The 20,214-nt window shown below is 50.8% G+C and overlaps 10 protein-coding genes across 10 annotated transcripts; 4 read left to right on the forward strand and 6 right to left on the reverse strand.

Annotated features, from left to right (window-relative positions):
* Positions 1-602: 602 nt before the first annotated feature.
* Positions 603-1,136, forward strand: CC77DRAFT_1098996 (hypothetical protein; the record flags this gene model as incomplete). The annotated part of the gene is made up of 1 exon (XM_018529978.1): positions 603-1,136. The coding sequence occupies one exon, from the start codon at positions 603-605 to the stop codon at positions 1,134-1,136; it is 534 nt and encodes a 177-aa protein (XP_018380834.1).
* Positions 1,137-1,273: 137 nt separating this feature from the next.
* On the reverse strand, positions 1,274-2,379 carry CC77DRAFT_1079430 (hypothetical protein; the record flags this gene model as incomplete). The annotated part of the gene is made up of 3 exons (XM_018529300.1): positions 1,274-1,376; positions 1,637-2,183; positions 2,358-2,379. The coding sequence occupies 3 exons, from the start codon at positions 2,377-2,379 to the stop codon at positions 1,274-1,276; spliced, it is 672 nt and encodes a 223-aa protein (XP_018380835.1).
* Positions 2,380-3,130: 751 nt separating this feature from the next.
* CC77DRAFT_1065918 (hypothetical protein) lies at positions 3,131-3,457 on the reverse strand (the record flags this gene model as incomplete). Its single annotated transcript, XM_018528850.1, has 1 exon — positions 3,131-3,457. The coding sequence occupies one exon, from the start codon at positions 3,455-3,457 to the stop codon at positions 3,131-3,133; it is 327 nt and encodes a 108-aa protein (XP_018380836.1).
* A 300-nt stretch (positions 3,458-3,757) lies between these two features.
* On the reverse strand, positions 3,758-4,881 carry CC77DRAFT_1053979 (hypothetical protein). The gene is made up of 2 exons (XM_018527774.1): positions 4,531-4,881; positions 3,758-4,461 (listed from the first exon to the last, which is right to left on the reverse strand). The coding sequence occupies exons 1-2, from the start codon at positions 4,752-4,754 to the stop codon at positions 3,996-3,998; spliced, it is 690 nt and encodes a 229-aa protein (XP_018380837.1). The 5' UTR covers positions 4,755-4,881; the 3' UTR covers positions 3,758-3,995.
* Positions 4,882-5,782: 901 nt separating this feature from the next.
* CC77DRAFT_1024786 (hypothetical protein) lies at positions 5,783-8,382 on the forward strand. The gene is made up of 4 exons (XM_018525936.1): positions 5,783-6,039; positions 6,088-6,213; positions 6,270-7,310; positions 7,367-8,382. The coding sequence occupies exons 1-4, from the start codon at positions 6,005-6,007 to the stop codon at positions 8,091-8,093; spliced, it is 1,929 nt and encodes a 642-aa protein (XP_018380838.1). The 5' UTR covers positions 5,783-6,004; the 3' UTR covers positions 8,094-8,382.
* CC77DRAFT_443181 (aminotransferase class 3) lies at positions 8,105-9,656 on the reverse strand. The gene is made up of 2 exons (XM_018531707.1): positions 8,903-9,656; positions 8,105-8,843 (listed from the first exon to the last, which is right to left on the reverse strand). Exons 1-2 carry the CDS (start codon positions 9,556-9,558, stop codon positions 8,117-8,119), a joined length of 1,383 nt encoding a protein of 460 aa, XP_018380839.1. The 5' UTR covers positions 9,559-9,656; the 3' UTR covers positions 8,105-8,116.
* A 919-nt stretch (positions 9,657-10,575) lies between these two features.
* On the forward strand, positions 10,576-13,759 carry CC77DRAFT_443163 (subtilisin-like serine protease-like protein). Its single transcript, XM_018531706.1, has one exon. It carries the CDS (start codon positions 10,831-10,833, stop codon positions 13,522-13,524), a length of 2,694 nt encoding a protein of 897 aa, XP_018380840.1. The 5' UTR covers positions 10,576-10,830; the 3' UTR covers positions 13,525-13,759.
* A 671-nt stretch (positions 13,760-14,430) lies between these two features.
* On the forward strand, positions 14,431-15,648 carry CC77DRAFT_1024789 (hypothetical protein). Its single transcript, XM_018525937.1, has one exon. It carries the CDS (start codon positions 14,435-14,437, stop codon positions 15,359-15,361), a length of 927 nt encoding a protein of 308 aa, XP_018380841.1. The 5' UTR covers positions 14,431-14,434; the 3' UTR covers positions 15,362-15,648.
* A 1,163-nt stretch (positions 15,649-16,811) lies between these two features.
* CC77DRAFT_1053983 (hypothetical protein) lies at positions 16,812-18,472 on the reverse strand. Its single transcript, XM_018527775.1, has 10 exons — positions 18,373-18,472; positions 18,199-18,316; positions 18,089-18,141; positions 17,932-18,036; positions 17,786-17,881; positions 17,588-17,732; positions 17,467-17,520; positions 17,356-17,414; positions 17,257-17,294; positions 16,812-17,191 (listed from the first exon to the last, which is right to left on the reverse strand). Exons 1-10 carry the CDS (start codon positions 18,423-18,425, stop codon positions 17,025-17,027), a joined length of 888 nt encoding a protein of 295 aa, XP_018380842.1. The 5' UTR covers positions 18,426-18,472; the 3' UTR covers positions 16,812-17,024.
* Positions 18,473-19,648: 1,176 nt separating this feature from the next.
* Positions 19,649-19,988, reverse strand: CC77DRAFT_1065925 (hypothetical protein; the record flags this gene model as incomplete). Its single annotated transcript, XM_018528851.1, has 2 exons — positions 19,649-19,879; positions 19,929-19,988. 2 exons carry the CDS (start codon positions 19,986-19,988, stop codon positions 19,649-19,651), a joined length of 291 nt encoding a protein of 96 aa, XP_018380843.1.
* Positions 19,989-20,214: the final 226 nt, after the last annotated feature.

Genomic DNA, 20,214 nt, shown 5'->3' on the forward strand with positions numbered 1-20,214 from the left:
CGCGATCCTACGCCTCGCTTCTTATCGCATTCTTATCGCTACTAACAAAACAGCGCGATTGTAGTGCAATCGCGCACATCCTCTAGGGTAGGCCCTAACAGCGCAGGCAGCTTAACATCTTGCGGTGCAGTAATCTGCTATTGCTAGCAGTGCTCTACAACAGATTTCCTCTCTTCGCTTGCTACGCCGTGCTAGTTACGCAGGTGCACATTAACGTTCTGTATGCCTGTAGCGTGCTCCTTGCAGACTAGCACCTAATAGCGCTAGAGATAGCAAAAGCGCTCTTGCACGTTGTTAATTGTTATCTTGCGTGCACGCGGTCGCTTGCGGTGCTGCGTTGCAGTTAACGTTGCAGGTAGCTGTGCGTTCTAGCAGAACTCTATGCTTAGTAAGTTAACCCTAAGATTACCCTAAGTACTTCCTATAGTAGGCCTGATTTTATCGCGTAACCCTAACACTAAGCCTATTTTAACAATAATTAGGGGTAAAAGACACGATGTTCGCCCCCTATAGCAGGCCCGATTCGATCGCGCAACCCTAACGCTACACCCGTTTCGACAATGATCGGGCCCTAACATCCGCGTCCTATAGGTTAGGCGTTCATGTCCGGAGACCCCCTTGTTACCATGCTGCGCCGGCTCCCAGGCAATTATGCGAACATATCGCATGTGATGGCCGCTGATCCAACGTTAGCGGCCATTTTTAACAACACCCTAGAGACGAGTTCTATAAGCTGGGCCATGTCTAGCCTTATTACTATCTTGTCCATGTTGAACTATCACAGCCAACAGCCTGCCTTTGACTGGGTCGACAATATCACGGTATCATTCTTTGAGAACGTTCTGTTTCTTGGAGACTATGTGGGATTGACAATCGTCTTGTGGGTGTTGGCAGCTCATTTCGTCGTCATGGCAACTCTGATCGTCATGTTCGTTCGAGACACGCGCTCGACCCTTCTTGGCAAAGCATGGTCTGCGCTGGCTCAGGTTCTTGAGTCACAAGAGGTTGAGGAGCATATAGTAGGCGCAAGTGAGAAGACCGATTCAGAGATCTCAAAAGAACTCCAAAAAACGCAACAAGGAGGGCTAAGAGCAAGAGTAGAGCACAGGGGAGGTAGTTTTGAAGTTGTAAGATAATGGATAGCACCTGTCGTTTCAAATTCTCGCAGTGCAGAATGTGGAGTCGTCTTACTCTGTATTATACATTAAAGTTACTCTGTATCATAAATATTCTAATCTAGATCAAACAAGTGCTTAGAACGGAAGACGCTGTTCTAGACTATAACAAACAAACGAGATATATAGCGTGCCACAGGTGATGCACCTGTGCTGCGTTCCTGCACTGAGACATCCTTTTCGACATTCTCCTTCTCTATTCTGTAGGTTTAGTTACTTTTTAGTCTTTCTTAGACATCAACTCACTAATGCCGTCTTCGCCCCAAACTCTCGCTATTTTCGGCCTAGGTTTTAGACTGGTTCTGATGGATCTTGTGCGCGATCGTGTTCAAGATCATCTTGCAAGAAGAACTAAACGCCTCGGCGCTCCTGTTGCATTGCGAGGTAGGGTCACAACCTTCATTTGATTATCGAGTGCGACTGCTAGAGCCTGTGTCGAGACCTTGGTCAAGGTTGCTTACAGAAGACCAGCCGGTCGTGATGACGACATATTGGCGTTCGTGAGGGATGAAATGACTACTACGGGTAGCGTAACGTCTTGGCCGCAGTCGTTAGTCCACTGCGGTACATAGCTGGGAACCTTGTCGTGCGTTCTTAACTTCCCCTGCTTCTGAGCGCCCCGTTCATCAAGTCGTCTGAAAGCGGCTCGCTTGCCATTACTATCCGCGCATGCAGGGGCTCCTCTATAGCTCCTTGCTCTTGCCTTCATGTTTGCTTTCGGTCGAGTTCGTGTCTTGATGTTGGGTCCTCGTCCGCCGATCAAGGAACTTGACGACAGTTCTGCGAGCGCGCTGATGGGCATGTGTACGCTTATCTCGGGGGCTTGTACAGTGCTCTTCTTCTGTCGGCCAAGCCCACCAAAGTCAAGCTCAGAGCTTTTGCTCCTCAGGCCATGATGGGACGGCTTAGAGTCTAACAGGATGTGGCGACATGCTAGGTGTAATTCTCGTTCGGTAAGTCCGTCGAGAATACGGCGGTTGATCCAAGGCGACTGATCGTATGTGCTGTCTTTAGAGGTATGCTTATCGTGTAATGATAAGGGCCGTGAGGGGATTGGTTCTGGCGTGGAGATATTGAGGGAGACCAACTTGGAGGCAATCTTCTATACGGCCGCGACCTACAAGTAAGAACATGACTATAGACAATGACTAGTGACGATACATACGATGAGCGTCCGCTTACATTGGAATTCTCGCCGCTTCATGGTTGTTGAGTAGGTATAGGGACTGGAAGTGTCGGCTTGGATACAACATGGCTTCAGAGCGCTGTAAAAGTACTACAATTGTAGCGACCACGTAAGGGATGCGCGTGCGGGAAGTCGGTACAGTATGGCCGGCTAAGGATGACTAGCATTAAACAGGATGCGAACCGACTACGATCCGTGGAGAATTCCGATCTAAGATCGTGAGGCAAACGATCATCTGAACGGGCGCTTAGCGTCTCTACAACCGGCCGGTCCAGTTTGTGGTACGCGCTTCCCGGAGACGCTGAACAACCACGATCAGCGATATTTTCATTTTTAGTAATCCCTGTACATCGACGGAAGTAGCATTTATTCTCCTATTCCCAACAGAACGAGCCGGACGCCTATCGGAAACAAATGACGCTGCGGCTCCACAAATACCGTGTTCGTGCAAGCAATGCACACCGTCAGTTAATAGACGCGCATCACCAAAACAGGCTACATAAAATTAAGGCTGTAAAGCAACACACACAGGTCGTTGTTATAAGACAACTCAACAGGGTACTCTACGAATTTTTTCGACCAACTTTTTTACTGATACATCTTTAGTCAGAGGAGTTTGCGGTCGCGAGTGTTAGTGTAGCGGTGTTAGGGTACGCGCTGTGCGCGAGGCACCATCGCCTTCACTCCTATAACTAGCTTTCTGCTTTTTCCTCAGTGCTGCTTAGTGTAAAGCCCTGCACTTGCCTGAAGACGGCCTTTGAATAGCTTATTAATAGTCGCGAGCCAGCCTTTGACGTTCTTCCTCTGCTTTGCGCTCGGCAACTTCCTTGACCTGCTCAGCCTGTAGCCGGTCGCGTTCTCTCCTCTCTTTTGCACGTGCATCACGCTTCTCTTGCGCAGTCTTTTGGTTGTACAGCTCGTCAACTTCAGCAAGCTCGCTCATTTCAACCCTCTTATCGTCTTCCCCTCTTGGAGGTGAGGGTCTCAAGCAGGCCGTCATGCTTGACTTATAATAAAAGAGCGTGATGTATTGACATGGAGTGAAGCGGTTGCCATATGCTAGGCGAGCCTCTTTCTGACGCATCACCAGACACATGTTGCATGCCTTTATACTACGTGTACGTATATTGTGCGCTGTCAGACGTACTACAACGCTTGTCAGACAAAATAGGACGATCACTAAATAAGCCCTGGGTGTCATTCCCCTCAGGCTACTGCTGCGGCTTAGCCCATCGATCCGTTCCCGTGGTAGCGATAGGGGTGGTTGTATCTACGTTCGTCATTCGGACGTTCCTGGCATTACGAGATAGCGGACATCACGCGATAGCTTTACGGTAATGCTCCTCGATTCCTGATGATCTTAGTGTTTATTGCTATTGACTGCAGAAACCATAGAGCCATAGCTTGCAGTCCATATCCTTACGCTGCATGCACTCCCGGTAGCCTTCTGACACAACGAATTGTAGTATGACAGTGCGCGTGTAGTGTAGGTCGCTAATAACAAGAACAGTGCAGTACAGTGACGTGTATGTGTTGAATTGAAGCACCGTTGGATGTTACTCAACTATGATACGTGACTTCTCACCTGACGTTAGACGTGTTGAGCTTATCAACCGAATGCCAGATATATCGATTCAAATTCTCGCAGTGCCAAATTCTCGGCATCCGACGAGTTTGGTCGCGGAATGAATCAATTGTCCGTTCCCACCCGTTTTAAGCTTCCCGACCAAATCCTGAATGACTCCAGACTTCTTCTGCGCCTCAACACCAGACCATCCCACGAGGATGCTAAACACAGTGCCCGTTCCCTCGCCCTTCTCGCGGCCCTCCAACATCGGCCAATCCTTCTCGACACTCCAGCCCGATCGCACCGCTCGCATGTCAGTGTTGGAATCGAGATCCCCTCCGATCCCGGTCGTGAACGTCTTGCTGATACCTTCTTTCTCCGCAGCGGTTATGTCGGGTGAGAAGTACAACAACGTGACCTGCACCACAGGCGTGTTCAGCACGTCCCTGGCCTCGCCATCGAGCTCCACATGGCAGCCGAAGATCGGGTGAGACAAGATTTTGGGTAGGTCTTTGACCGCTTCAGCTCCACCTCTACACGTACCCAACTATCGTCAGCTTCTGGCTCTCCAATAGCAAAGTCCTCAAACGCGTTTAACTTACGTCTTGGCAAAGTCCATATGATGCTTCACATCGTCGAAGCAGAAGAAGCACCAGAGTCGCAAAGTGTCGTCAGGCTCGATGCCTCCATATGCCCAGTACGGGCCGCCCGGTGCAGTGGTCACGGTACTCCATGCTAAGTCAAGGACTTGGCCTTCGTGGGTCTTGGGGTTCAAGACGTCGTGGCCGGGCTTGACGCCCATGAGGCCGATCTCGACTACGGTCATATTGAGATAGAGATCTTTGTGTATCGTAGATAAGTGGTTGAAATGTTGTATGTATCAATCCTCAAGTCGGATGTGAAGATCTTTTGTACCCAAAAGATAGCTAGGCAACAACCTTTACAGTGTGGGGGACATTGCGTGTCAAGTGTGGAGAATCACGAAAACAATTAATATGTTACCTAGCGGTACTACTTCGGGCCATTGTGCTCGCATCGCCCCTAACCCTTGGATACGCAATTTCTGACGACAGAAGTTTAGTACGCTGTGCGCATACAATCATACGGCCATCTGTCGTCGGCTTTCGGCTTCGGCTTTCGTCTCCAGATTTCGTTTTCAGGTCCTTCCTTGTCCTTACCTGCGACTTGCTCGTTTCTCACAACCATACGATTTGGCTTGCCGTCGAACGGTATGGCGGCCTTCGTCCGCTAACTTCCTTCGCTTTACCATCTGCATTCTCTTCCCGCATGCCTCTATCTCCCAGGCTTCAACCACCTCCAATTCATGGGTCCGCCAAACTTGACGGATGATCGGCAACCACTGGTTAGCATCCTTGGCCATCATCATGCCTGTCTGGCGTGCATGGAAGGGCTTCGGGTGCACGGACATGGGTTCCAGATTCAAAAATGTCGATCATCGTTGAGGATAATCGCAATTGTGCCTTGGCGAACGTAGTTGCCATTTTGAGCCATGAGAGTACAAACCCCGGATCGGCATTAAGCTCCAATCAGACTGGCGGTCTTGCATGTCAGACGCGATACCTCGTGACGCTGTTTCCTGTTCCTCAAGGATGATCGTGCGGGATTGTGTTCAAGCTTCCACCTCTATTATGACTTTTGAGTGATACATGGTCGAGCGCATACCGAGTGCGCCCATTAATCGAACATACCTCTGTACACAGTGAGGAGTCAAATGTTTGAAAGTAAGTATGGTGTATGTAGATTAGCCAGCGTTGAGTGCTCGCGGCATGCTGGTGGCAGCGCCAAGCACAGTCGTGCCCCACACGCACAGCGGTTGACAGCAGCAGGCGCCAGCAACTGTGCTTCCTCTCGTCGCAACCTGTATCGCCAACAAGAGAACTCTTCCCGTGTGGCGACGTCCTCGCTGGTAGAAGATGAGAACTAAATTCAGAAAAGCTCTTTGCCGTTCGTATTTTCGAGCGCGCCGCACACCCGCCAGCCGAAACCCGTCGTAGGATCGCGCCTGGGTAAACCCGAAACCCGAAGCCTCACCTTGCGACGCGTCGTTCATACGTCATGGCGCGGAAAACCATCGCATGCGCTTCTTGCCGGTAGGTGGGAGGAATACTCCCGAGGAGAGTTGTTCTAACGCTGTACAGCCGGCAGAAGATCAAATGTATCCACGAGGGTCTTCCACCCTGTCGTAGTTGTTCCAAAAAAGGCCGCATCGAACCGGGCCAGTGCGTTCTGACGAGCCCAATCCTTTCGCAGCCTTCACGTTGCCCGTAAGCAATCTACAAAGTAACACTTCACACTAGTGTTTTAATGCTGAAATTCGCAGACCGCCCAGCACTTCTCAGCGAACGAATCTTCCATCCGTATCCGGTGATAGCCATGCCGCTGTTGGGACCGGAACAACTCCTGTCAGACAGCGCGCAAATGCCCAGCGTCATGCATCAGATTCGAACGATGTTCTATTTCAACGAGATGGCACGGAACTGATACGCGCATGCCTGGTCTTCAAACGAAAGTTTCCAGAGCTACGATTCCTCCATTTACCCACCATCTCAAAGTCGCTTCGTAACCTTCAGAGCTTGAAAAGCTTAGAATCACCGGCATTGCAAACTTTCTTTTTATCCATTATGGCTGTTCATGCTGTTTCAGGGAAAGATAAGGCGAGACTATCTACAGCAGATCAATTTGCCACAGCAGTACGAGACCGGGTGACGGTCTTGACGCCACCGAGCTTGGTAACGGTTCAAACGCTGTTGGTACTCTCCATGTACGAGTGGGGAGTCGGGAACCGACAGCAAGCCTGGCTGAGCAGCGGCATGGCTATCAGGATGATGCAGTCTCTACAGTCCATGACCGCTTGTACAGAACACCAACCCGAAGATCTGAATGTGCACAATCGTACCTTGTGGAGCTGCTTTATCATGGATCGCTTAATCTTCTCAGGGATGCCTCAGCCATATGCGCTTTCATGCAATTCCCTGCGAACCTCTTGGCCTTCGTCAGAAGAAGACTTCGTGTTTGGCCTGCCCCCAGTGTCGTCACGTCATGCCACAGCTGGGCGAAGTCTCCTCGATGACATGCCTGGAAACATGGCGAACTCCTACAACGTTCTCGTTAGGGGCTTCGATATATGGGCGCGCATCCTACAGTGGGTCATTAGTGGAGGAAGGTTCTTGCCTGATATGAGTCTTCCTGCAAATTGTCCCTGGAATCCGACGTCACCCTGGGCGTTACTATATCAAGAACTACAGGCATGGAGAAGCCTTTTGGAAGAACGGATGCTTTTCCCCAAAGTCTCCGTGGAGAGCCATGCTGCACTCGAACAGGCCGAGCCTTTCGCCTACGTCAACCTAGTCTACTACATCAGGTGCGTAAACACATACATTCTTGCAAGAAAATTCATCTGAGACTTCGAGGTGACAGTCTGATCTTCCTAAACCGCGAGTACCTCCCGTTTCTGCCAACTACGTGCGATCGACCCTCTGGACCAATCGATCCTCCACTGCTTCCTCCAGATGCACCTGTGGGATGGTGGGATGCGAGAGCAACTGAGCTTTTCGCGTCTGCAGGCTCTATAACTACCATCATGGAGGACCTAGATAATGCAGGTGCTTCGCTGCACACGCCCTTCCCAAGCTTCTGTGTTTTCTCAGCAGTAACGATGAATATGTACAGATCAGCTTTCCCCTGGATGAGCCCCGATAAACTTCAAGACGGTCGATCACTTGTAGAGAAGAATCTCGTTTGGCTTGATACGTTCCGCAAGATATGGCCTGTTGGAGAACGCTGGTGGCTGACGAGCCAGCGTACCAAGCAACTGTACGATCATGCTAGTGCGGACTTGGAGAGGTACCAAGGAAGAGCAAGGACAGATTTCGACGCCCTAGAGGCTTCCATGCATGACTGTCGGCGTCGAAGGCCGTCAGTTGATGAGTATCGTGATCTAAATCCTGACGCGAGTCTCATACGGGACAGCACTTCCACACGTCTAGAAGAGCAAGGGCTGTGCGAGACGAATTGCAATGGGGACATGCCGGAGATGACATGGCAATCAGATATGGGATGGAGTCAATTATGGCCGCTATGGGATCAAGAAGATAGTGGATATCTTGTCTACAGTGGGCTTTCGCCAAACACAGAATGTTTGTAAATCATTGGAGCAGAACGTATCGATCAGCATCCAAGGAGCTGTTTCACAGTATCGTCGTATGCTTTCTTCAGAGTCGAGACGATGGTATCCAGCTCCGCATCTGTTACAGTATATGGAGGCGCAATTAGTATGTGATCTCCTTCCAAGCCGTCCACCGTACCGACACCAGGGTATAATGCTACACCCAAATCGAATGCAGCGAGCTGCAGGGTAGATCCAAAAGCCATTTGCGGAGGGAAAGGCCTTTTTGTTGTGGCATTTTCCATGAACTCTAGGCACCAGAATAGCCCACGTCCTCTTATGTCCCCAATATATTTGCACTCTTTGAACGTGTCTTGAAGACGTCGGCCCAGCTTTTGTCCTTGAATGGCGCATCTATCTGCGAGGTGGTCGCGCTTGATGATCTGCTGGACTGCCAAAGCAGTAGCGCAAGAAGTAGGATGCGCCTGATAAGTTTGTCCATGGTTGAATGCCGATGATCCTTCCTTAAGAGCATCTACAATCTTCCGATTTATAAGCATGCCTGCGATAGGAGCATACCCGCCTCCGAGCCCTTTGCCAATAGTGACAATGTCCGGCTGGATTCTTTCTTGCTCAAAAGCGAAATAGGTGCCTGTGCGACCCGTTCCGCACATGACCTCATCTAGATGCAAGAGTATGCCGTACTTGTCGCAAAGTGTACGAACTGAAGGCCAGTAGCCCTTCGGTGATGCCATGGCACCTAGAGTCGCGCCACTTACCGTCTCGCCACTGGTGATGACTTGTTAGCTTATTTTAAAGCCGCACGACTGGTGTCCAGGAACTCTTACATGAAAGATATGATATTTTCAGGTCCAAGTCGCAGAAATTCTTGCTCGATGTCCTCAACAAGTCGCGTAACGTATTCTTCTTCCGTTTCTGCATCTTTGGCACCATGATAGTGGTCGGCCGGGCCAACGAAAGAGACGTTAGGAAGCAGGATCTGCTCGTAAGGCACCTTGCGTCCGATAACGGAAGATACAGACATAGCACCGAATGTGTTTCCATGGTATCCTTGCTTCCTTGCAACAAAGATCCTCCGCTGTGTTTCGTTCTTTTCGAACCAGTACTGACGAGCACACTTCATTGCAGCGTCGTTCGCCTCGCTGCCACTGCCAACAAAGAAGGCTTTGGTCAGATCATGCCTGTAAGGGCTGCATTCGGCTGCGCCTTGGTGCTCGAGGATGCACTTGGCCAGATCTTCGGCAGAGTCTGTAGTGTATGCACCCGTGTGCACGTAGCTGACAAGACTCATCTGTCTTACAGTAGCTGCAATAACTTCCTTGTTTCCATGGCCTATTATGGCTACAGCAGCGCCACCACAAGCATCGAGAATAGATTTTCCGTCCTCTAGGAAAAGGTAATGGCCTGAAGCTGAAACAACTCTATGGGGCTGGTACGCTAAAGAACGGTGCAGGAGCGATGGCTCCGGGGATGATCCAGACATTGGGTATAGGTTCCGAGAGCAGGTTCCGAGGTCGCGGGATTGTCGCAATTCTGCAATGCAGCTTCGAGTGGAAACAGTCCGATTTTCAGCTGATCACAACACGGCGTTCCACTCGGTCTGGCGCGTTTGCCATACTACATGCCGTCGCGGGTTTGGCGAGTTTCGGGTCTGACTTCTCTTCTTTCGGCTAAAGTCCATCAAACGTAGTTGATAGTCTTTTCTTCGGGTTTGGCCGAGCGCAAACCCGAAACCCGAAAACTGCACGCAGGTCGCGCGATTCGCCCATGGCATGACGGTTTCTTCGACGGATGCGTGCGCATCTTTCTGCTAAGCTTATCTCCTAGTCGGATGGTGAGCTCCTCCATGCTACCAACGGGCTTGAACTCTGTCTTGATTATCGCTATGATCGGATGGGTCGAGACGGTGCCTGGTTCTCAATCGTACGCTGCGGCCGTATTCCCTGACCGGCAGATAATTCATTAGGATATCATCGCATGTGTATGCAGGCTTCATATCCACACATTGTGCGATAATGAATGCGTGTCAGAGCATCCAGCCATGACATATCGTAAGCGTTGGCTGGTGGTCGAGTGGGGAACTGTGTGTGCGAACAGCGAGTCGTGGAAGAGTCTTGGCACTACGAAGGTGCAACACCACTGCAGCCCTCGCGTCCACCGCCACCTATGGCACCCTCCATTAGCATGCGCATCTTCTACAACAGTCGCTACGACCTCCGATGATACTTCGCGCGACACTCGCTGATCTCACGCACATCACGACCCACAGCTTCTCGAGCAACGACCCGTTTGCGGCGCGTTCGGCGCCTCCCGCTCGTTAGCTTTACCGTGGCCTCCACCATCAAGAACACGAAGCAGCGTCACGAGACATCGTATTCGACATGCGCGGTCGCTACTCTGATTGGGTCTAATGTCAGACTGGGGCTTGTACGATAACATCTCATTACGGTGGGGCTTGGTTCGCGTGTAGCATTGATTCTCCGGTCGCATTCCTGGACAGGCAAAGAGGCCGAAGATTGATATTGGAAGTGGATCTTGTCCAAGATCCCCATGCTGGAGTTTCTATTCTCTCCGCACACACGAGGCACATTGGGCAACGTGACTCTGCTATACGAGGCGAGCATAACAACCGACATGTTCTCAAAGCTTCTACGGCACCCACGCGCCGCTACGGGCTTGGTGCTCGTACAGATATAATGGGCGTCATGGGCGCGATTGCTCATGCGCAATCTCACATTCGTTCACATCTCTGGCCATGGGCAAGTTCTCTTCTGCCATTGCGGCCCTTGTTATGGGTGCGCAGCTTGTCTCTCCAACACCGGTACATGCTCGTGTCCACCCGAGTGCGATCGTACAACGAACGGCGAACGACGCGCCAGCGATAAGCGGCGTTCTCCCTGGTGCCTACATCGTCGAATTTGCAAACGAAAATGAAACACCAGAGAGTTTCTACGCGTCCCTCGCAGCCAGCGGTGTCAATGTCGAACATCGCATGAATTTGAGCTTTCGATTCTTCAATGGCGTATCTTTCCAGCTCAAGGACTCAAGCTCGAATTCGAGCGAGTGGGACTTCTTGCGTCAGATGGGGGCACAACCACAGGTGGAGAACATATGGCCGACCCGTATCACGACACGTTCGCGTGAGGACAACGTCGCGGCACCCGCTCAGCAGAAACACGTCAAGCGGCAAACTACATCTGAAGATACCTTTTCTCCTCATGTCATGACTCAGGTTGACAAGCTGCACAAAGAGGGCGTCACAGGCAAAGGATATCGTGTCGCTATTATTGATAGCGGAGTCGATTACACTCATCCAGCGCTTGGCGGCTGTTTTGGTCCAGGCTGTCTCGTTGAGATTGGGTATGACTTCACAGGCGACGACTACAACCCCGGCACATCTCCATTGAAACCCGATGACGATCCCATGGACAACTGCGCTGGACATGGTACACATGTCGCAGGTACTATCGCCGCTCAGCTCGAGGGCAACAAGTATGGCTTCACTGGATCTGCACCCGGGGCAAAGCTCGGCGCGTACCGAATGTGGGGTTGCGCATCAACATCTACCAATGAGATTGAGCTTATGGCATTTGCTCGTGCCGTCGAGGATGGGGCAGATATCATCTCCTACTCGAATGGCGACGCCTCAGGCTGGTCGCAGGACGTACGCGCTACCATCATCTCGCGCATCGTTGATTCTGGCATTCCAGTCGTCATTTCTGAGGGTAATGACGGTGGCCAGGGTATGTTCTACGCTTCCACGCCAGCAACGGGAAGCAGTATTACGGGCACAGGAGCGGTTTCTAATACACAATATCCTACCTTCCTTGCACAAGGTTCCTACACAACCGATTCCAACGCTACTACTAACAGCACCGCCAACTTTGGTTTCTTGATGGGCGTTCCCGAGTTCGCCAACGACACAACACTTCCACTATGGTCTGCTGCCGATGTAGAAGATGCTTGCAAACCGCTACCTGACGACACGCCAGATTTGAGCCAGCGCATCGTACTTTTGGAGTTCAAGGATTCACGAGCAACTCAATGCTACCCGCAAGACCAGGGCGCCAACCTCGCCGCAAAGGGTGCGCGATTCATGGTATATTACGAGCGCAGCAATCTGACTATGCGTGACGAACCTTATGTATACGCCGATGGTATTCAGGGTGTCGTTAAGGCTGTGCCATATGTTGCTGAGCGTTGGATCTCTCTACTTTCACAAGGCGCCACAGTCTCTGTGACCATCCCAGCCAATGGAACCCAGACCTACCTTGAGGTGCTCGAGAACAACGAGCGAGGTGGCTATGTCGCAGGTGAACTGACCAGCTGGGGCCCAAGCTGGGAGCTTGGTATGTCACCCCAACTCGTATCACCTGGAGAGAACATCCTGAGCACGTATCCAACGGCTTTAGGTAGCTACCGCGTCATGACTGGCACGAGCATGTCAACGCCATTGGTCGCGGGTGTTTACGCATTACTCGGCGAAGTTTACGGCAAGCTGGAACCAAAGCGTCTCCGCAGAATTCTCACACATACTTCCAAGCCACTGGCCTGGCACGACGGAAAGACTGCTCATCCCGACATCCTCGCCCCAGTCGCACAACAAGGATCTGGACTTGTGCAAGCTTGGAATGCTGCTCATACTACCCTCGAGATCAATGTCGATAGTCTGATGCTGAACGACACGGACCACTTCGTTGGCATTCATACCTTCACCATCACCAACACTGGCTCCGCAGAAGAGGCTCTTGGTTTGGAACACCGAAAAGCCGTCACAATGTACACTATGGATCCAAAAGCCGATGTCTTGCGTGTTGGTTCATTCCCCAACGCTATCGCAGAGTCATGGGCGACCGTATCCTTCTCTTCCGATAGCATCACCATTCCTGCCGGCCAGTCTGCCAACATCACCGTTGAGTTCACAGCACCTGCAGGACTTAACGCAACTCTATTGCCTGTGTACAGTGGCTTCATCGCCCTGGGCGACAAGCTCGTGCTCCCTTACCTCGGTGTTGGGGGTAGTATGCACGCCATTCCCGTTCTCACATCGGAGACTGTATACCTCGCCCAAGGATACACGCCCACTCCCGCCAACGCGTCTTACGTCATTCCACGACCGGATCCTCAGAACCCACCTATGACTGATCGCGGTGATATGTTCGCAACCCCGAACGTGTACATCAATCCTACAGTTGGGTCACCTTTGCTGCGTGTGGAGATCTTCCAGGGCGACAAGAACCTGGGTGCATTGGCTGGATTTCCGCAAACGTACATCGCAAGGAGTGAAGTTCGCGCATATTTCAATGGGCTAATGGCGAGTGGGGAGGTGCTTGATGAGGGCTCGTATCGTATGAAAGTGAGCGCGCTCCGCATCTTCGGTGACGAAGAGAAAGTCGACGATTGGGATGTAGTAGAGTCTACTAGCTTCGCAGTGCAGTACGCGTCGTAGTAGAGTTGGTGTGTGATGTGGGGGCTGAAGGATTGCGATCCTTGCACATTCGCTCCCTGCAAGGCTGTCTCGGTCGCAGCCGCCTGGACCGGCGTGGCCATCGCATGAAGTCTACTCGCTTGTACCTGTATTCGATCTAATCTAAGTTGCTTATTGGTGGGCACCTGCAGTCGCCAAGGTTGTTGCAGCACGACATAGGTAAACCTTGCGAGCCGGGTAATCGTCAATTACTGAAACTTCGAAAACTGCACGCCTTACCATCCGCGGCACAGACGCCTCAGGCTCTCAGCCTCACCATCCACGACGACTGAACTTGCGCTACCCGTATTGGTAATGACTACGATGTCTCTTCATCAACATATCGCGGATATAAGTATGTCTCTTTATGTAGATTAATCGCATTCAGCATCGGATCATCATCTACATACTACACCCATACGTTCACGTTGCTTTCTGTGCTGCTCATGCGATGAGATTCTCACTTCTATTCCTCAACACCTTGCTGCTGGTCCTTCAATCTGCCGCATCACCGGCATTCATCCCCTCTGGAGTGATATCTGCTCAAAGCACAATCACCTCGCCTCCTTCCATTGTAATACCGCCTTCTCGCCGCGATGATAACTTCGCGCCAAGTATACCTCCGCTCTCACTAGACCTACCATCAATCGCTGCGCCGTCAATACCACAAGTCTCCCTCGACCTCCCGACCCAGACATGCACGCCTGGCTTCAGTTCATACGCAACTCCAGGCATTGATGGCTACGTCCCTGCGGATGCATGCAATGCGCTATGGGTGTACTTCCCGAACTTCGCTGCAGCAGTAGCTTTTTCCATTTTGTTTGGCATCCTCACAATCGTACACCTGACTCAAGCAGTCGTGTATCGTAACGGCTTTTGCTGGGTCGTCATAATGGCCTCCCTTTGGGAGATGGGAGCATATGCTTTCCGCGCTCTTGGATCCAAGAACCAGCAATCCTCTGGCATTGCGACTGTTGCTCAGATCTTAGTGCTGGTGGCTCCTATCTGGGTCAATGCCTTTGCATACATGGTCTTTGCTCGAATGGTCCACTTCTATTCGCCCACTCGCAAAGTCTGGTTTCTCTCGCCTTCTATCCTCGCTCTGGTCTTCGTCACCCTAGATATCGTTTCTTTCGTCGTTCAACTCATCGGCGGTGGAATGGCTGGCCCTGGTGCAAGCGCAGATGCACAAAAGAAGGGTCTGAACATATACATGGGCGGAATTGGTATGCAAGAGGGCTTCATTGTTCTGTTCTTGGGCCTAGTCATCAAATTCCATCGCGACCAGCTACGGGCAGAAAGAGTAGGACGACTGACTGCGGACAAGATGGGTAGCTGGAGATGGTTAATCGGGGCGCTCTACGGATGTTTGCTGGCGATCACAGTTCGCATCGTCTACCGCCTCGCTGAGTTCTCCGGTGGTCTCGACCACAGTAATCCTCTTCCAAGTAACGAGCCACTCCTGTACGTCCTGGAGTCGACACCAATGTGGTTGGCCATCTTGGTTTGGAACGTTGTCCATCCAGGTCGCTTCATTCGTGGCGATGGCGCGAAGATGCCGCGTTCATGGCTTTCTCGCCATCTGTGCTGCTGCTGTCGCAAACGTCGCTGCGACGAATGCCATAGCAAACTCGGCCACGGCGGGCTTCACCACCATGTGGCAGATGATGCAGAACTAGAGAACAACAGGGAGATGTTTCCTATCCAGATGACCCCCGCGGATCGCGTCGTTGCTACTCCAGTCGATCCTTTCCTGGACGCATCATCTCGTGCCTCGTCTCCGTACGGATTGGACAGAGAGCGGGAACGATTTCGGTGAGAACAAGTCCAGTATTTAAATTTTGAAGTACCAGGCAAGGAATAAGGTTTACGTGGCATTGGGGGGACAGCTTGTGCAGAATAACTGAGCATCTTGTTATCACTCCGCACTCCGCAAAAGGTGACGCAGTAGGCCGATCCTTCCGCGGTCCGATAGTCTGACTCTCTAGTGCTGCACCAACTTTGAGAGAAAAGAGGATTAGTGAACTTTGATCTTCAAACACTTTATTTCTCTACATTCTACGTAAGACTTTGATAATTGATTAGCTTTGTGTTCATTCAATCCACAATATTAAACTGTCTCTGTTCCTCAGTCTCGAGTCATTAGCAGCTTTGCGCATTTCTATCTTTTGTTCTGTGTCGCCTGCTCTATTATCAAGAATAACTCATGTAATAGATTTGTAACGAATGAACACTAATCTACATTGTTTCAAGTATAGCATCCCACTTCAGCTTACTGTACTAGACAATTATATAGCTTAGACGACTACCGTTTCGGCGATTCTCGAGTAGTCAAGGAAGTAAGCTGGCTCCATCGCTTCTTGGCGCTGTAAGGCGCTAGACGTCACAACGCACAGGTAGTAATTTTATCTTCACGGCGTAGCTTCACTATCTAGTCTTGTCTATGCTACAAACAACTTCATATAGTTACTCTCAGCATTACAGCCATGCTGTGCTGTTAAATAGCCCGCTACAACATCGAAGGCATTCCGGGATGAAGAATGACAAATATCGTCTTACATCGCACGGGCACTCTTGTCCGCTTACACCCCAGAACTTTTCAGGGTAAACCTTGGAAGATACTTCATATGTTCCGGTTGCTTGCGGCTCACGTTTCTCTAGGCAGATATCATGTTTAATTCTACAGATTATAAAGTCTTGTGTCGCGACTGCAATACAGTCTATCCACTCAAGCAGATATCTCCTACACGCGACTTTTCCAACTTTCAGCACGTAGCACTACTCTTCTCTCAAGAACATTGTTCCACGACAATGAAGTTTGCTCTCATTGCTCCCGCTCTCCTCAGTCTCGCTGTCGCAGGACCCCTACCATCATCCGAAGGTGTGCACGTCTTGACAAAGCGTCAAACGCGCCCTATCGGCTCCTGCGAACCCGGTCCGAACTTTTGCGGCTTTTCACTCGAAGAATGCAATACTCAGCTCGCGGCTCTTCGTGCCCCCTGTACAAACAGGTGCATTCCGCAAGGTCTTCCCGTGCGTGTGGAATGCCTTGCTCCTCGCAACCTCGGTTGCTTCTGTTAAGGGGATGGAGTTGGAGAAACTGGGGGATAGATCGAGTGTAGAAGGACTAGAGCAGCACTTTAGAATACAAACAAGAAAGGGAGATGGTTTTCGTCCATGCGGAAAGGAACGACCTGTCCTCCAGTTTCTGGAAGGTGTTGTCACAAATACACAAGAGGACTTAGATGACAAATGATCAAATTAGCCATCCCAATACACACTGTCGCTTCGGAGCTAGAACCTTACAACACTCTCAAAATCTCCCTTCTCAATTGGAATGCAGGTGAAGAAGATGAAGAAGATTGTAGTGAGGTGGGCGAGGTAGATATACTGTTTTGGCAATAAAGCCTTGGACAGTCTCGCAACAGTACTGCCAGAGTTCGCATCCTTCAAGATCAAAGCGTTGCCCCCTTCCTATTCGTCTACTCTTCTGGAGGCGGAATCTCAATCGAGTCTTCAGGGATGTTGTCAACGTCAATGCCAGGATACACGACACCACGGAATTTGGCCATCTGCTCTCGCATCCTCTGGATTTGTCCGGGCGTGAATTCGTACCGGCAATAGTCGGCCGAGTACGACATGTAGTTATCTGATGTAAGATTAGCAGTGATAGCCAGTGCTGTTGTTGTTGCAGGTTGCTGATCGACTACCTACGTATGGAATCTAAACCAGGCTGGTCAGGGCAGGAGTCGCTATTTTCGGGAGTTAGTCAGTTGGCATTGTACAAAGCCCAAGTGATGTGAGCTGCCTTACCGTCCGATGTCGCATTCACCCGAGACCTCGGGTGCTTGCTGGTTTGGCGTGTCTGCGACCTAAATATTCAATAAAAAGGTGGTTTGAATGTGAGATGATGATGGGACCTACGTAGTCGTAGCTCACAGCGCAGCCAAAGTTGAAGACATGGTAGAGACCACACCACTAGTAATCGTTATATGAGCATTTCACGCGGGAGTTTCGTGAGAGTCGAGGTGGATACTGCACTTACATGACCAACTTCGTGAACAAGCGTAATTCCCTCATTGAGAGGGCGACTGCCCCCTAGAAATGCTGTGTTGTTCTGGAAGACGCCATCGTAAGATGCCTGCGAGGCAGGGAGCGTTGCCCAGGCAGTCTCTGTCGTGTTGACGACACTGTTATGTCGATGTCAGCTCTCTTCGTAGAGCATATGAGTAGGTTCACTTACCCCATACTGTATATGTTTAGTGTAGCGAGATCGCCCTGCCGCAGAGCTGCCGAGACTTCTCGTTCAGACGGACGTGCTTCTAAGAGATTGTTGTACCTGGAGAATATCAGGTTTTGCACCTTTTCATCATGTCTCCGCTGGCTTACCAATACTCGTTGATCGTGCGCGTCGTGTTTACAAGATTGAACTGGAATCCAACAGGTTCGAAAGCATTGTTCAGGACCTCCATCTGCGCACTGAGCGCCGCGTCGCTCGAAAGGAAGTTAACAAAAACTCTCCGGCGTCCACGATATCGAAGCATACCTAATATATCCCTCTCCTTCGATGTCGCCAGGAGTTATGACGTGCATGTAAACCTGCGACCTCGTTAGCATCGCGCGCTCCCCATACTTGAATTCCGGGAACAAGCGCACGTCAATAGGCAATAGCACAGTCGCATTGTCAGCCCGTCTTGAATGGGATTTTGCGTGCAGATTGCGACGCTCAGCGTTTGGAGAGACCAAAGCATCCTCAGTGCCACCTACCGAGGCTCTAGGACGAGTGTCAGCCAACAAATCAATCTTAGAGATTATTTTTCAACCGCTTACAGGACACCTCCGGTGGTCGCGAGGAAACAGGCTAAGACTTGTACAGCAACCATGTTTGCGCGACAGAAGTTTATTGCGATGGCTCAATATAACAGCAAGACGAACGATACTTATACGACGATTGGAACAAGACGGACGTACATTGTATAGACACTCCGAAGCGCCTTGGCAGGTGGGGAACAGTAGCCTTGTTAGTTAGGTCGTAGCTATAATTACGTCCTGTCGCGTGGAATTAATGCCGGCAGCGTCGGCAGCTTGGCAGGGAAGACAAGGCAATAACTAATCAGCCCGTTGGGCTATGTAGCGTGCACGGGCCAGTACCTGATTGTCTTGCAGTTTTACGCACTGCCTTCCTACTAGCTTCCTACTTTACATTGTAGATAAACCATTGATTAGGATTACGGTTTGGAGGCGGTGGAAGGAGAAGAACTACGGCTGGGGCTACAGAAATATCGACCAAGACGTTCGGTGCCTGGTCTGACCTTGCTTCTTCAGTCATCTCTTGGACTAATCGATTGGGCTGTGCGCCACGTCTGTTAGCGAGAAGATGCGCAGTTGAGAGTCAGAGACCTGAGATGGAGAAGGTAAAGCTTCGTTAAGGTTGACTATGATCTTCTTAGGAAGAACGGTGACCAAGGCGGGGAATCACCTCTAGTCTTGCTAACAGAGCGGTATGATGGGGGATACGGAGATGCAGAGCGCAAGCTTCAATAATGCCTTTGAGATAAATCTCTGGTTGCGTCCAACAAGGCTTTGAGTCTAGCTGTGTCTTCGACAGGCAGTATATAGGCGTTGGGTCGGTGCATAGTGACGTAAGGGCGAGGGAAAAGCGTAGGAAGCTGTCTCCTATCCGCGACCGTCGTCTCTTGACACCAGCAACATGTATATAACCATGGCGGTGAGCACACGTAAGGGCCAACATCAGAATTAAATCCTCGCGTGGTATCCCAGCGTTGCGGTCATCATCCTCGTCACTTTCAAATGGTAACGATGGTGGACATATCAGGCATGTGTCTTTCGGTATTATCTCACGTTTCTTCCTATGATTCATGCTACTTCACGGCAATACCGAGTCGTAGCTTGTGATGTATCGTCAGAAATTTCTTCAGCCACAAAGATGCAGCTGGTCAGTCCAACCACTCCTCTTGGCCGCTATGGAAGGCACACTGCTCAGGTCAAGAGCTACGATAAGCAAGAAGAACAGTGTGCTTTCTTCACGAGAATGAGTTCCCCAATAAGCCTGCCCGCGCTACACCTGCAGCCGATGAAGCCGACCCTAAGCATACTCATCCTCATGGAAGAGGTCCATACGCCTTGCTATGTATAACTCGCAGTCGTCGGTGGTCCCGTCGTCCGGGTGCTCGAGCTGGTACTTGATGTAGAGACTAAGGCTTGCTTTGACTTTGCCGTAGGTCATGCGGGTTCGATGGGTTCGTAGGTGCTTGCCGTATCCGAGGACCATACCAGCGGTCAAGTATCCGCTTCCACCCAAGTTTGGGAACATCTTCTGTGATTGGTTAGTTACAGATTCACTGTGTAATACTGCCGAGACGTACAATCAGCCACTGTTGGGCGTTGATCGCCGATCCTTGGTCGAACTCCACGTCAAGATCCATGAGGCGGTATATGGCAATCAGTTGTGCAACCTCTGCGCCTCTAAAGTCATTAGATGCGTCTCCGATAGCGCGCTCGATTGCGTCGATGATCCACTACTCGCCAGTGCTGGCCAATTCATTGATCATAATCTAGATGTCGACGAGTTTCGCAAGCTGGGGATCGTGCTGCGCGTTGGTACTCGTATTTGGCGTCATCTTGAGGGCCGTGGAGTGTTTTGTAGGTGGA

The sequence above is a fragment of the Alternaria alternata genome (assembly GCF_001642055.1).
Source record: "Alternaria alternata strain SRC1lrK2f unplaced genomic scaffold CC77scaffold_25, whole genome shotgun sequence".
In the NCBI taxonomy this organism is placed as follows: Eukaryota; Fungi; Ascomycota; class Dothideomycetes; order Pleosporales; family Pleosporaceae; genus Alternaria; species Alternaria alternata.